Here is a 16501-nt window from a genome sequence, read left to right as displayed (position 1 = left end):
GTAAACGGGACGAAAAAAGTTGGGAACCCCTGTCTTAGTTCGTCAGGGATAGAAACTTATAAAGATGAACATAGGGACAATAACAATTACAAAAAAAATAATGGTCATATGAGTACGTAACAAATGTAATGAATATACAGCAAGAATGTAACAAATATTGGCAATCAAACTGCACCCCATTTGTCCAGGTCCAAATGATTTTTATCTCAGGTTGCTAAAGAATGGAGTTAAGGGAGAATATGTTTTTTAAAGGGGCCAAAACCAATGTATTTATACACTCCCAATGACAGGTAGAAACCCAGGTATCCAAGTTCAGTAATTAAATAGATAATAGGTAGCTAGGGAATCTAGATAGATGTATAAAATAATAAAGAAACATTAATAGAATAGAGAAACTGGTGGGAAAGTTTTCAATGAAGGTAGATATAAAGTCATCTAATTTGAATCTAAAAAGAAAAATACAGAATTATTTTCTAAAACAGTGAGATGCTAGTAACAGAGGAGATGCACCAAAAATTGACGATTCACATGTGGAGATGATTAAAATGTCATGGAAAGACATAAGAATTAATTGCAAGTATCTTTACATCTAGAGGGTGTGCAAGGGTGTAGTAATGTGTTGCTGTAGAATTGATGCAAATGTTTGCAGGCTGTTCTGAATGATACATTGGCCTTGGAGAAAATGCAGTGTCTTTATCAAAATTATACTTGAAGTGCAACAGTTATGTTGCAAGATGAAATGTCTCAAAACTATGATATATCTCCTGAAATTTAGCACGTTATACAGTGATTTGATCATGGTTTTAAATATATCGAGGGAAACGTAACAGGCAGTTTGAAATAAAGTGCATACTTTGGTGACGTAAGGACTTTGAAGCTTGGAGAAGTCACTGGTAGCTGTAAAGCTTGTTTATATATTTTTTGAAAATAATATATATTCCATAATCTTTTGTGTTTTATTGCAAAAGTTGCATGAACACCTGTTCAAGATATTTTGTTTAAGAAGGAACTGCAGATGCTGGAAAATCGAAGGTACACAAAAAAGCTGGAGAAACTCAGCGGGTGCAGCAGCATCTATGGAGCGAAGGAAAAATACAACGTTTTCCATTTCTTATGGTTGCCACCACTAGGGAGCAGCAGAGTCACCTTCTGTAATGCTATAATCAGGCACATCCCATTCTATTGATACAAACAGTGCACTCCTCTTTTCCCTTTCTCTCAAAACCTGCAGCTTTATGTCTATATCTTGCCCTCTTGGACGTTGGCATTAATTAATCTATAGCTCAACTTCTTTTTCCATTAACATAAGTAATTTCTTTAAAAAAAAGAAAAATGGCATTCCTTTTAATTGCTAATAAAATGATTTCTCACATTTAGTGATGGGAATCTTTCTGAAGGTCCACTGCCCTACAAATAACTAATAAAGTTAATTTATAAATAAATTCACTGCCTCATTTTTACAGCCTCTTTTCCTGCCTAACTTGCTCATTTCCTAACTCACTACAAAGAACCTTTGTTTGTTACGTTTGTTTTATCTACAATATTTGTTTTATCTAAATTGACCCTCCCTTATGGGCCTGTCCCACATACGCGACTTTTTCGGCGACTGCCGGCACCCGTCATAGGTCGTTGCAGGTCGCTGAAAATTTTCAACATGTTGAAAATCAAGCAGCGACCAGAACAAGGTACGACTCTTTGGGCGACTACTCACGACCATACAGGCTTCACCTCGCGACATGTCGCCAGGGTGTCGCCTGTATGGTTGTGAGTAGTCTCCTCAGTCACCCAAAGAGTCGTAGCGTCTTTCTGGTCGCCACTAAATTTTCACCATGTTACAACAAAGTCGTGTAAGTGGGACAGGTCCATTAAGCAGCAATTCAGTCAAAATTCTCACCATTTGTGAACTACTATCTACCTCTGGTGACCCTCGGACTATTGTTGATTGGACTTTGCTGGCGTTACCTTGCACTAAATGTTATTCCCTTATCGTGTATCTATCTATACACTGTAAATGGCTCAATTGTAATTATGTATTGTGTTTTTGCTGATTGAAAAGCACGCAACAAAAGATTTTCACTGTACCTCGGTACATTTGACAATAAAATAAACTGTTAAAGTGTTTTAGTTCTGGCATCCTTACTTCACCAGTGCCCTTGCTGTGGCTCCCACCCATGCTAAACCAGGCCTTCCAGCCTCAGTTCTGCTTGTGATTATCCTCCAATACCATCTGCTGTTTCCTCCACTGGACGTCAGCGCCATCCCACCAGTGGCACCATGTTTACAGGGAAACACAATCTAGGAGCACCAGGAGCAGGCAAAGGCAACCAATGTGGAAACTCCTAACATAGATCATAGAACAGTACTGCACAGGGACATAGAAACATAGAAAATAGGTGCAGGAGTAGGCCATTCAGCCCTTCGAGCCTGCACCGCCATTCAATATGATCATGGCTGGTCATCCAACTCAGTATCCCGTATCTGCCTTCTCTCCATACCCTCTGATCCCCTTAGCCACAAGGGCCACATCTAACTCCCTCTTAAACATAGCCGATGAACTGGCCTCAACTACCCTCTGTGGCAGAGAGTTCCAGAGATTCACCACTCTCTGTGTGAAATTTTTTTTTCTCATCTCGGTTTTAAAGGATTTCCCCCTTATCCTTAAGCTGTGATCCCTTGTCCTGGACTTCCCCAACATCGGGAACAATCTTCCTGCATCTAGCCTGTCCAACCCCTTAAGAATTTTGTAAGTTAGAACCTCTTTGGCCCACAAGGTTTGTGCCGAACATGGTGCCAAGTTAAACTGATCTCATCTGTCTGCACATGATCTACGTCCCTCCATTCCCTGCACTCCCATTCCCTTGAAATAAGCAGACATGGAACTGATGGGAGCATCATAAGGTCCAGTATAGATTCAGTGGACTGAATACTCTCTTTCATTGCCATAAGCAAATATGAGCTAATCTAAGCATTGTTCCATTGACATTTATGGTTTGCTCTTTGAGGAGTTAGTGCCCTGAAAGATAAAGTAGAACATCAGATCCTTCCTCTGAGGGTGAAAATGTAAAAAAACTACAAGGCATAGCCTTAAGATAAGAAGGGCAATGCTTAAAGGAGTTATTATGCACGGAGAGTGGTGGGCAGTCGGAATGTGCAGTCAGGGCTGCAGGTGGAGTGTGGTGTGTGTGGTAGATATGATAGTGGTGTTTAAGAGAGGCACCATGGATATGCAGGGAATGGATATGGATCATGTGCAAGCAGATTAAATTCCTTAATCCTGGCATCATGTTTGGCACAGACATTGTGGGCTGAAGGGCGTGTTCCTGTCTTTGTCTATTCTATGTTTTATGTAATCATCCACCACTAAGTAATAGCCATCATTTGCATCGTCTTGAAAGCTCAGATGCAGATGACATTTGGAGTGCTGTAGAATGAGGGCATTGTGATTTTCAGGACATCTTCTTCCCAAGGTGGCACATTTGCTGGATATTGAGTAGGTGGAATCCTCCCCAGTCCAGGTCAAGTGCTGCGTACACTGTCTGCATGGTGACCAAGTGCAGGGCAGCACAGCGGCACAGCAGTAGTGTTGCTGCCTTACAGCACCAGAGACCCAGGTTCGATCCTGACTGTATGTACAGAATTTGTACATTCTCCCTGTGTGCGCATGGTTTTTTTCCAGGTGCTCCAGATTCCCCCCCAAACTCCAAAGACATAGAAACATAGAAAATAGGTGCAGGAGTAGGCCATTCGGCCCTTCGAGCCTGCAACGCCATTCAATATGATCATGGCTGATCATCCAACTCAGTATCCTGTACCTGCCTTCTCTCCATACCCCCTGATCCCTTTAGCCACAAGGGCCACATCTAACTCCCTCTTAAATATAGCCAATGAACTGGCCTCAACTACCTTCTGTGGCAGAGAATTCCAGAGATTCACCCCTCTCTGTGTGAAAAATGTTTTTCTCATCTCGGTCCTAAAATATTTCCCCCTTAACCTTAAACTGTGACCCCTTGTTCTGGACTTCCCCAACATCGGGAACAATCTTCCTGCATCTAGCCTGTCCAACCCCTTAAGAATTTTGTAAGTTTCTATAAGACGTACAAGTTTGTAGGTTAATTGGCTTATGTAAATTGTAAATTATCCCTTGGTGTAGGATTGCGCTATTGTGATGCGGGGTGATTGCTGGTGGGTGTGGACTCGTTGGGCTGAAGGGCCTGTTACCGCACTGTATCTCTGAAGTCAAGTTACTAAAGCAAAATGTGCAATGCCATGAAACCGGCTGCTCTTTGGCAATGGCAAAAAGGGTGAAATGTAGTCAGGACTCCATGAAAAGTGAACTCCACTGAACTTTCCTTCAGATAGAGGGTATCATTGAATAAAGGCCACTGTGAAACACTGGTGGTAAATAGAAGATGTGGCTGACTGAAGAGAGAGTCATGGGCTCTGTCACAGTTATTGTACGAAGCTCTGAGTTTGTAGCTGAGCTGTAAATGGCAGCAGATGGCGAATTTCAGTGGAGTTATTGGGGAGCATAAAACTACAGATGTTTGAAACCTGATGAAAGATCATCGACCTGAATTGTTAAATACGTTTTTCTCTCCACAGATACCGTTTGACCTTCTCTCTCCAGATTGTTCTGTTTTTATTTCTGTGATGATGTTTACTGAAGCATATAATCTCACACATTGTTTAGTGACAAGACACAAACTTGAGGGCATAGCTTTAAGGTAAGAGAGGCAATGTTTAAAGGAGCTGAGTGGCACATTATTTTACACTTTATGTGTAAGGAGTGCACTCATTTTTTCACGTAATGTATGGTTGCCTTGAACACACTGCCATGGCTGCTGGTGTAGGCAGATAAGATGGTGGTGTTTAGGAGGCTTTTAGATAGGGACATGGATATACAGGGAATGGAGGGATATGGATCATGGATCACAGATTTGCAGAGTGCTCGTCTCTCCTTGCACCTCTTCCTCTCCCTTTCTTCCTCCACCTCCTCTCCCCTCCAAGAGCTTATCCGACCCAGTGTGTCCTCTTATTGTTATCCCCATGTGGAGATGATGTTTCAACTAGTGGGAGAGTCTGGGACTAGGTCATAGCCTCAGAATTCAAGGATGTTCCTTTAGGAAAGAGAAGAAGAAATTTCTTTAGTCAGAGGGTGGTGAATCTGTGGGATTATTTGCCGCAGAAGGCCATGGAGGCCAAGTCAATGGACATTTTTTAAGATAGATAGATTCTTGATTAGTATGGGTGTCAGGGGTTGTGGGGAGAAGGCAGGAGAATGGGGTTGGGAGAGAGAGATAGATCAGCCATGATTGAATGGCAGAGTATACTTGATGGGCAGAATGGCCTAATTCTGCTCCTATCACATGATCTTATAACCCACCATGCTTGCTCTCAATCAAATCTTTTCAGAGAGAATTCATGACAGTGAAATAGACTGGTCTGCCCCATGCCTCAGTCACATCAGACATAGTCAGAGAGTTATAGAGTGAAACAGTGTGCAAACAGGGCCTTCGGCCCAACTTGCCCACACCAGCCACCATGTCCCATCTACACTAGTCTCACATGCCTGCTTTTAGTCCATATCCCTCCAAACTTGTCCTGTCCATGTACCTGTCTGACTGTTTCTTAAACGTTGGGATTGTCCCAGCCTCAACTACCTTCTCTGGAAGCTTGTTCCATACACCCACCACCCTTTGTGTGAAATAGTTACCCCTCGGATTCCTATTAAATCTTTTCCCCTTCGCTTTGGACCTATGTTCTCTGGTCCTCAATTCCCTTACTCTGGACAAGAGACATGTCCCTATTGCTCAGCTCCAGGGCAGTCTGGGTCAGAAAGGTTCCCCATTCTGGTAAGTTTATGATCTCAACAAGTTCAGCAACAACTGCAAGCTGCATTTTTCACTCAGTAAAATCCAGGCCTTGAAATTTACATTTATTCCAAAGCTAACATCTCAGAGCAATTCAGACATCATTATCCTATTATTTCATTGAGAGCGAGCTAGAATCAATTTGCGCCAATCTTTAAACCTCAATTACTCTGTGCAACAAATTTACTTCCTTCAGGAAGTAGGTTGAAGATGATGAAACTAGAAAACACAATGCGTACATAATGGTGAAGAAAATAGTGGAGAAAAACTAGGGAATTTGGGACTGTTAATAGAGATGCCTCAAAGACAGACAATATTATGGTTGAGGAGGTACTAGACGTTCTAGGGTGTATGAAGGTAGATAAATCCCCCAGGGCTAGTTCAGAAATATTCGGGGATGCTGTGGTAAACTAGAGAAGAAATTGCAGGAACCAGAGTAAGATCTTCACAGTGAATGGTAAGATCCTTTAGAATGTTGTAGAGTAGAGGGATCTAGGATTACATGTAAATAGTTCCCAGAAAGTAGAGTCATAGGTAGATAGGGTGGGAAAGAAGAGTGTTGGTACAATGGCCTTCATCAGTCAGGGTATTGAGTACAGAAGTTAGGATGTTATGTTATGATGTTGGTGAAGTCACATTTGGAGTACTGTGTTCAATTTTGGTCGCACTGCTGGAGGAAGGATGTCATTAAACTGGAAAGGGTAAAGAGAAGATATATGAGGATGGTGCCAGGACTTGAGAGCCTGACCTGTAGGGTGAGGTTGAGCAAGTTACTTCCTTGGAGCTCAGGACGCTGAGAAGTGATGTTTTCGAGGTGTATAAAAATCACGAGGGGAATACAAAGTTTTTTTATGCTGAACAGGAGAATCATGAATGAGAGGACATAGGTATAAGATGAGAAGGGTAAGATTTAATACGAACCTCAGGGGAATTGTTTTTCGCTCTGAGGATGGAGGGTTTATGGAATGAGCTGCCAGAGGGGGTAGTTGAGGCAGGTACTATAACAGCATTCAAATAATACCTGGACAGGTACCTTTATAGGAAAGGTTTGGAGGGATATGGACATCTTAGTTGGCATGTGTTGGCATGAGGCATCTTGGTTGGCATGGACGAGTTGTTTTGAGGGGCATGTTTCTGTGCTGTGTGATTCTATGACCATTTAGTGGTCTGATGGTTGTCCCACCATATCAAAAGTCAGTTACAACTGAGACTGGGCATTAATGGAATCAAAACTGTGTTATTCCAGAGTAATCCTTCCTCAGTCAGATTTGCAGGGTGTAGGAATGAACTACAGATGGTGGTTTACACTGAAGATAGACATGAAATGCTGGAGGAACTCAGTGGGACAGGCAGCATCTCTGCAGCGAAGGAATGGGTGACGTTTCGGGTCGAGACCCTTCTTCAGACTGGAGAGAGGGAAACAAGATATGGAACGGTATAGAGAACACGTAAAGTGTGAAAAGAACAGATCAAAGCCAACGATGATCAAACAAGGGTGGTCACGGACTCAAGTGCACCTATGGCTAATGGGGTAGAGTGGAAGGATCTTGGACTGTTGACTCACCAACATCGGTGGGATTCCCTCAACACTTCACTCCAGCATTCTTCATCTGCTGGGTTCTTGTATGGTGTGGGGGGTAGTGAAAGTAAACAGGCATGCATATGTGCTGCAAGGGATGGGAAATTGGGCATGAGTTGTCAACACTAGTGTGGTTTAAGGAGAGATTGGAGCCTGGCAAAAATGGTTGTAAATGATGTATTCTCCAAATTAAATCATTTTTTAATCATATAGCACTGAATAAAACAGTGTTATGTAATCCCATTTCTGGGCTCACAGCCAGTACTTTTTTGCAGATAAGACACATTCCATTTCTCCAGATGGATGTGTTTAGATGGCAAATTTAGGAAGTAAAGGACTATTTGCTAACAAATTGCACTGCTTTGTCCCCTTAGTACTTGCAGTACAAGGAATTTTCCAGCACTCCAAGGATATTATCCAGATGAAATGTACTAATTATCTCACAACGACTCTGTTTTTTCAAAATTAATATGTGTTGAGCCAAACAACAGTAATATGTTCGCCATGTCTCAGGAATAGCATTATTATTCATGTCTCTGAAGGTTGATGGTTCTGACCCACTTAAGCACAGGATTTGGGTTGACACAAAGTACATGGCAGTCCAATAATAAGCCATGTTGCAAGTTGGAACTATTGCCTTTCAGATGAGTGATGTCAAACTAAGAGCAGCTCTCTCCTATGGTGGTGGTAAAAGATTGGATGTCACTAGTTTAAAAAACAACGGGGTGGTTCTCTCCAATGTCCGGCCAGCATTTATCCTCAACTAATTGTATAGAATTGCAGTGTGCATATTAGCTGTTGCGTCTCCCACAGTAAAAATATACTTAATTATCTGTGTGGGCTTCAGGGCGTCTGAAGTCATGCAAAGATGCTAAGTAAATTAAAGCACGTTTTGACATGGAGCGTAAATAGTGTAGTTGGCTCAATATTTGAAAGGAGAAAAGAAACAAGTTAACCTTTCAGTTACAGGTTTCTTGATATAAATTTGACTATGGAATGCTGTCCATTCCATGGTCCAGGAATACTGTCCATTTTTGTTGTTCTTTTGGTCATGACTTCTAGTGTTAACACTACTCATAACTTCATCTGCCTTGTTAAAAACTGGTTAAAAAATTGGCTGCATTTTTTAACGTATCTAAGATATCAATCCATATCTATTATGCTGTCATAATGTGTCTTTTTGTGGGCAGAATAAATTTATATTCATAATGCTCTGATTAAACGATTTATTTGGGATAGCAGTTGCTGTTAAACATTTCACAATCTCTCAGTGACAGTGAACGAACTAAATCTTGAAGATGTGTGATGCAGAGCCATAGAGGTAATTCCAGTGTCTGGTCAGAATAAACACCAAAAATTCCCTCTGCCATGCACACACCTGGAAAGCTGACAAAACAGTCTTTTCCCGAATCTGAGCAAATGAGTTTGTCCCTGTGTCTACCACTCTCAGTACAACGTATATGAAGACAGTAAATGTGTACCTGGGTAGGGATGGATTCCATTGGCAAAGACGGCTTCTGCTGTGGGCTGTCCATTAGCCTGTGGGGGGAGGCCGGTAAATCCATTTACTCCAATTGGAGAAGGAATGCTAGGCACGGCTGGTGCGGTGATACCAGGAGGTGTGCTCCCGCCTGAAACACATACACAGCAAATCATGCATCTCAAGCTACGACCATATCGAGCAAAAATATTTCACTTTTGCAGCGGATGCAAGGAACTGCAGGTGCTGGTTTACAACTAAAAAAAAAAACACAAGAGTGCTGGGGTAATTCAGCGGGCCAGGCAGCATCTCTGAAAAACATCGATAGGCGACATTTCTAGTCGATACCCTTCTTCAGACTGGTTAGATTAGCCAGACCATTCCCAGGGAAACAGCAGAAGCTACAACAAAGAATTTGATGTTGATAAATTTGCAATGATGAAGCTCAAAAAAATGTGACAATGGTATTAAACGTAGGGTACCTTGTTATGCAGCAAACTGTTTTTAATGCATAAGATTATTAGAAACGGGAACCTCTCAGCCCTTTGAGCCTGCTGGAGCATTCAATTAGATTGTGACTCACCCAACTTCCCACGTCCATTTCTGCTTCCAAAACTCAAATCCCCTGATTCTCTTATGATTAAATAACAAGGTTATCTTTGATTAGAAGGTCAGCCTCCACAGCTTCCTGAGACAAAGCTTCCAAAGACTTATAGCTAGTTTCTTCGTAATGGTGTTCCCTTTTTCAGAAGGGGCAATAGGGGTAAGCCTGGAAGGTGTAGGCTGGTGAGCATCATATCAGTGGTGGGGAAATAGTTGGAGAAGATTGTAAAAAGATTGTGAGGGACAGTATTCATGGGCACTTGAAAAGGAAGGATAGATTAGGGGGACTGAGCGTGGCTTTGTACAGGGAAGATCATGTATGAACAAAGCAATTGGTATTTTAGGGGTGGTAACTAGGAGAATTGATGAAGGCAGAGTGGTAGACATTGCCTCAGTCTCCTCAGGAAGTGGAGGTGTTGGCGTGGATCAGGGGTGTTGCCAAACACAACCCGACAGTCTGTTTTCTACAGTGCATCTGTATGGGTATGGGTCATAGGAGACATGCTGAATTTCCTCAATCTCCTGAGGAAGTAGAGGTGTGAGTGTGTCTTCTTGGCTGTCACATCAATGTGGTTGGCCCATGATAGATCATTGCTGATATTAACGCCAAGAAACTTGAAGCTCTCAACCATTTCAGACATCGGTACCATGGATGCTGTTTGGGGCATGTACTCCATCATTATTCCTGAAGTCAATAACTTGATCTTTCATTTTGCTGACATTGAGGGAGAGCATGTTGTCCTGACACCATATTACTAAGTTCTCTATCTCCTTCCTGCACTCCGTCTTGTCATTGTCCTGAGAAGACATCCTTGTGGGGCATTTAATGTGTTGAGATTTAATGTGGAGATGGTGTGGTAACATATCCTCACCGATTGAGGTCAGTGGATCAGAAAGTCGAGGATCCAGTGTCAGAAGGGGGAGCTGATTCCATGATCATGGAGTTTGGAGATGAATTTAGATGGGATTACAGTGTTGAAGGCAGAGCTATAGTCAAATGGGAAGTGTGTAGGAAAGAACTGCAAGATGCTGGTTTAAATCGAAGGTAGTCAAAAAATGCTGGAGTAACTCAGCGGGACAGGCAGCATCTGTGGTGCAGCATCCCATTCCTTCTCTCCAGAGATGCTGCCTGTCCCGCTGAGTCAATAAATAGGAGTCTGATGTAGAAGTCCTTGGTGCTCCAGAGATGACTTAATTTGTGCTGGCTTATAATTGCCAGTTACTCGAAGCACTTCATGATGATGGATATCAGAGCCACTGGACAGTGGCCATTAAGCATACTTATCATACTTTCCCTCAGCAACGGGATGTAAGTGGTCTTTTTGAAGCAGGTGGGCTCTTCAGATTGGAGTGGTGGGAAGGCAAGGATGTCCGTGAATACCTCTGCCAGCTGATCCGCACAGGTCCTCACCATGTGGCCATGGACTCAATCCGGGCCGGTTGTTTTCTGTGGATTCACTCTCAGGAAGGCCGATCTTAAGCCTGCCTCAGTAACCATTGGAACTGGTGCATCTGTGACTGGTGGTGGTGGTGGTGGTGGTGGTGGGGGGTGGGGGGGGGGGGGGGGGGGGGGAGGGGGGGGGGCATTCCACCAGGGGCCTTCTGTTGATATTGGACATAGAATGCATTGAGTTTATTGAGTAGGAAAGAACTGCAGATGCTTGTTTAATTTGAGGGTAGACACAAAATGCTGGATTAACTCAGCAGGACAGGCAGCATCTCTGGAGAGAAGGTATGGAGATGGACCCACTGTTGCCAGCGATAATAATACAACTTTCCTTATATATATGATATCTGTCCAACTGTTATGGAAATGTCACTTCATGCTCATACTTGTCTGGAAAGGTTTCTTTTTGGCAATGCTAGTGCATGTTGAAAGACCAATTATTTGTTTGTCCATGTTTGTTTGTCCATGTTAGAAGACTTCAGGGCAAGGTTACTGAAGGTTTTTTTTAAAAGCCAGTGCAAATATTTCTGTTCCAGTCCAGCAATGCTTGAATGGATCTTTGAAGACTTGCTTAAGTGGTTGCTTCACAAAAGATGTGCGTGGCTAATAGCACATACATCACAAGTTAAGACTGCAAATGCTGGTCTATACCGAATATAGACACAAAGTACTGGAATAACTCAGCAGGTCAGGTACCATGCCTGGAGAAAAAGGATGGGTGATGTTTTGGGTCGGGACCCTTCTTCAGACTGTGAAGAAAGTTAAGAATGTTGCATATGCTGCTAATAATATTTGCTCCACTATACAATTTCTGCATAATTGTTTGCCATGGCTGAAACGAGACTGGAAATCACCATCAATCACGTTTAGTCTAACAAAACAATACATGGTACTTCACATAAAACAACGCGACGAGAGAGAACTTGGAATCAAGCTTCAATTATACTTTTAGACATGCCTTAACAATGGAATGTAAGATTAGAGAAGTGGAGAGGTGCGGGAGGAAAGTTTAAAGGTTAGCACCTTGCTTGCTAATTGTGTTGAAAGCATCGACGGAGATTCTAACCCTACGTGACAGTAAATTGGCAGTGTGTTGAACAATCCTTCAGTTTTGCCACCAAGGGACATGGTAGTATTGTTATTAAGTTACTACATTAGCAGTATGAGTCCTGGATGATTGATCCCTAAACCTAGTTTGAATCCCCCGCGAGAGCTGGGAATTTAAACTCAGGTAATTAAGATAATCTGGGATTCGAGAACGAAAAAAGCTAGTAACATTAAGCATGAAACCACTGGATTGTTGCAAGAAAACATTTGATTTGCTAAATCCTTCTTAGAAGCAGATCTCCCCATCCTTAGCTTTTCTGGTCTATAGGCGACTCTACTGCTGAGAAAATCATTTATTCCAGCACTGAAAATCTTCGCCATTTCAAAGGAACTCTTAGAACTAATGATCTTTATTGGACCCGACCCTACTGGTACAGCTGTGAGTACTGACAGAAGAAGGAAGAGTGGCAGTGGGCTGGGGGGAGAGGAGGGTGTGGGGGGTGGAGGGTGTGAGGGGTAAGGCTGAAACTGAGGGATTCCAGGTACCCCCTTTCCCCAGCATACTTCCAGGTAACATTCAATCACTCGAGAACAAGCTGAAAGAACAAGGCTGCTGTTTCAAAACAAGATCCGGGACTGCTGTGTTCTTTGTAGAAACTGAGAAATATAGGAAAATAGGTGCAGAAGTAGGCTATTTGGCCCTTCGAGCCAGCACCGCCATTCAATAGCTGATCATCTAAAATCAGTACCCCATGATCATCTAACATCAATATCCCACAGAAACATGGCTCACCCTGCTATATAACCTGAGGTTTCCTCCATTTATTGTATGGACCATATGGAATCCTCAGGCAAAAGGGAAAGGCAGCGCTGTCTGCTTTTTGGTCAATGCTTTGTGGTGATGCTGCCTGACCTGCTAAGTTACTCCAGTACATTGTGTCTTTTCCTGGTGCACTGTTGTGATGATCTTAGATCAATTCTGCTCGCCTGAACTGGAATGATTGTTCATAACATTTTGTCACCTTTATCAACCAAGGGAATTCACCTCTACCTTCTTGTTGGTGGTCTACATGATAATGCCACAGTGGTACTCGTTGAATTAGACTCAATTGTCAATGCTCTGGAAACAGAAAAGCATGATGTTTTGTAGAGCAGGAGGCTTCAAACTAACTTCAAGAACGTACTTCTCAAATACCATCAGCAGGTCTCTAGTTCCACACGGAGATTTGACACTCTAGTTTAATTTAGTTTAGTTTATTGCCATGTGTATTGAGGTACAGTGATAAGATTTTGTTGCTTGCTAACCAGTCAGTGGAAAGACAATACGTGATTACAATCAAGCTGTCCATGTACACCCATTGCTCCATCCCTCAACCTTATTTTAGCTGGTCTGATCACCTGTCAGTGCTGCTTCTGCCAGCTTACAGACAGAGACTGAAGTTCAAAGCACCAATGAAGAGAACGATACAGTGGTGGCCTGAGGAGGGTTTACGTCTGGTCTGCCTTGAGTTCATGGACTAGACGATGTTCAAAATCACTTCATCCAGCCTGACTGAGTATAACAAAGTCGTCTTCAGTTTCATTAAGAAATGCGTTGACAATTGCATTATAACAAGGATAATTAGAATAAACACAAAGTGCTGGAGTAACTCAGTGGGTCAGGCAGCAATCACATAAAATCTTTTGGTCTGTTCGATGGTAGAGGATGGCCTCTGCGCAGTTTGGGTGCATGGACTTTGCTCTACATCCAGCAATGGAGCCAGTTATCTTTCTGGTGGATGGAGATGCCAGAGAAGTAGAACTGCTTCCTCTCTACCCAAATCTGCCAGAAATCCCACATAAAGCTCATCCATCTGTTCTTCAATAATTTGATCCAAGAAAGTATATTTGGAAGACTTTGATGGTGCTGAAGTCCACTGCACTACTGCTACTGAGAAAAATTCTGCCAGTGCATCTCATCTTAATATTGGAAATGCTTGCAACATTTTGGAGGTCAGGCAGCATCTGTGCAAGAAAAGAAAGCTTAATTTAAGGAGAATATCCTTCAGAATTGACTGACTGGCTGAGTGTTTCTAGTATAGGTTTCCTGGATAAGGAATGTTTTGCTCTTTGTCTGCTGGTAACGGTGATTTGTCATTCTTATGAATGTTTATTCCTGATTTTAATAAATGGCAGTTGTCCTGGCCGAGCTCTAACTTTGATCATTTCTTTTCTTTAATTCTTTTGTCAACTGTTTGCGGCTTATTCGTTTACTTGCATCAGACACCACATCCTTGTGAACGGTCAGTGGCTTTCAGTAGTGGACACGTTCTCACACCTTGGCAGCACTGTCTTCAGATAGGTCAACACTGATGGCGAAGTCCAGAACAGGAAGCAAAAGCCAGATTTACATACAGGATATATAAGACCGACTCATAAAGTGTGGGAACGAAGAGGAATCAGTCGCAAACCAAGCGGAAGGGGTGGCGGCATATTGGCAGTGCTGTGGCAGAGCTGCTGCCTTACAGCGCCAGAGACCCAGGTTCGATCCTGACTATGGGCGCTGCCTGTATGGAGTTCTTACGTTCTCCCTGTGACTGCGTGGGTTTTCCCTGGGTGCTCCAGTGTCCTCCCACATTCGAAAGACGTACGTTATCTGGCTTCGGTAAAATTGTAAATTGTCCCTAGTGTGTAGTGTTGACCCATGCTGGTGCATGGCTTGATTGCTGGTCAGTGCGGACCTGGTGGGCCGAAGGGCCTGTTTCCACGCTGTATCTCTAAAGTCTAAAGAGCATCATACTATTGTTATACGCACTTTTTTTTTTTTTTTTAATTTATTAGTAAAGGATAGAAAGATGTGAAATATATAGTGTGTGAAGAAAGAAAACGAGTAAATGAAGAAAGTTGAGAGAGAAAATAGTGAAAAGAAAATAAAATAAAAAAGAAAAGGAGATCATTATTTATAATCTTGACCAACCCTCGTCCAGTCCTGAAACAGTTATTTTTTACAATTGTGTTGCACCATATGATTCCAAAAAAACGACGAATGGAGACCAACTCGTTATGAATTGGTCTGATTTATCCATTAGGAGGAATCGCATTTCCTCAAGATGAGCAGTGTCCAACATACTTGCAATCCACATTATACGCACTTTACTCTATGATTGCAAGATATGGACAATGTACAGCTGACATGCCAGGCAGCCGAACCACTTCCACATGACCTGGCTCCACAGAGTACTTCACATCAAATGGCAAGACAAGATTCGAGATGCAAAGATTGTGATAAGGGATTTCATCTGAGGAGAGGAAACCATTTATAATGTGGGTGATGGGGAAGACCAGATCAAAGGAAATTCGGCAGTGAGCGACTGGAAATGGGAGAATGCCAACATAGGGGTAGATTCATGGATGTTACCAATTTGAAAATGTCAAGCCAGAAAATGGATGGAAGCCCAGAGAGTAGTCAAAAAAATATATGGGAGATGTCACAGAGGTTTAGAGGCAGAGAGGAGATCAATGAACAAGGGAAAGGGGAGGGGCAGCAGAATGGCTAAACAGATAGTCAAAGCAAAGCAAGAAACAAAGAAACATAGACACATAGGAAAATAGGTGCAGGAGTAGGCCATTTGGCCGTTCGAGCCATTCAATATGATCATGGCTAATCATTTAAAATCAATACTCCCTTCCTGCTTTTTCCTCATATCCCTTGACTCATTTAGCCCCAAGAGCTGAATCTCTCTCTCTTGAAAACATCCAGTGAATTGGCCTCCACTGCCTTCGGTGGCATAGAATTCCACAGATTCACAACTCTCTGTGAAGTTCACAAAATATCCTTCTACATCCTATTGGTAGTGAGACAGAGAACAGAATTTATGGAGACGATTCCTAGTGGAGCAAAACACCTCAGTTATTCATCAGATTCACCTTTAAGTCGTGAGTAATTTGGTAATGGAGAACAAGACCTAATCGCACTTGTTCCTGCCAGATCCGTCGACAGATGGCTATATTCGCAATGTACTTGAAATCATAAAGTCATCGGGCCGTACAGTCATGCAGCTCCTTCAACCCAACATGTCCATGGCAGCCATTGTGCTGATCTATACTGACCCCATTTACCTCCAGAATCAGTGCAGAAGAGGTTAGAAATATCTGGATGTTGCAAGATCCAAGGAACTGGTCAGAAAAATACATCAATACCAGGAAATTCTCTGAAACACAAAATGTGTTTATAAAAGGCAACTTGCATTTTTTGGGACTTCCTTAACAGCTTCTCATCCAATGAATTGCTTTTAAATGCAACTAAAATATAATGTGAGAAAATGCAAATTGAGAGTCATTGGGAACTCCAAGCTGCAGGAGCTTCGATCGCCCCGACACGGGAACTTCGATCACCCCAAAGCGGGGGCTTCGACCGACGGCTACATGGAGCTTTGATCGCCCCAACGGATGGTTCGACTGCCCCGACCGTGGGAGAAAAATGAGGGAAGAGGATT

The 16501-nt window shown here is 42.6% G+C and overlaps 1 protein-coding gene across 7 annotated transcripts in view; it reads right to left on the bottom strand.

Moving 5' to 3' along the window:
- Window positions 1–16501, bottom strand: part of celf4 (CUGBP, Elav-like family member 4) — a 1152430-nt gene that overhangs the window by 104080 nt on the left and 1031849 nt on the right. For all 7 annotated transcript variants that reach the window (XM_055632378.1, XM_055632399.1, XM_055632405.1 and 4 more), the window contains exon 8: window positions 8931–9080. In XM_055632378.1, coding sequence (XP_055488353.1) covers window positions 8931–9080 — 150 coding nt within the window. The remainder of the gene's footprint in view (window positions 1–8930; window positions 9081–16501) is intronic.

This window comes from Leucoraja erinacea, chromosome 1 (genome assembly GCF_028641065.1).
Source record: "Leucoraja erinacea ecotype New England chromosome 1, Leri_hhj_1, whole genome shotgun sequence".
In the NCBI taxonomy this organism is placed as follows: domain Eukaryota; kingdom Metazoa; phylum Chordata; class Chondrichthyes; order Rajiformes; family Rajidae; genus Leucoraja; species Leucoraja erinaceus.
The sequence above is the reverse complement of the archived record's forward strand: the minus strand, read 5'-3'. Positions and strand labels throughout refer to the sequence as shown.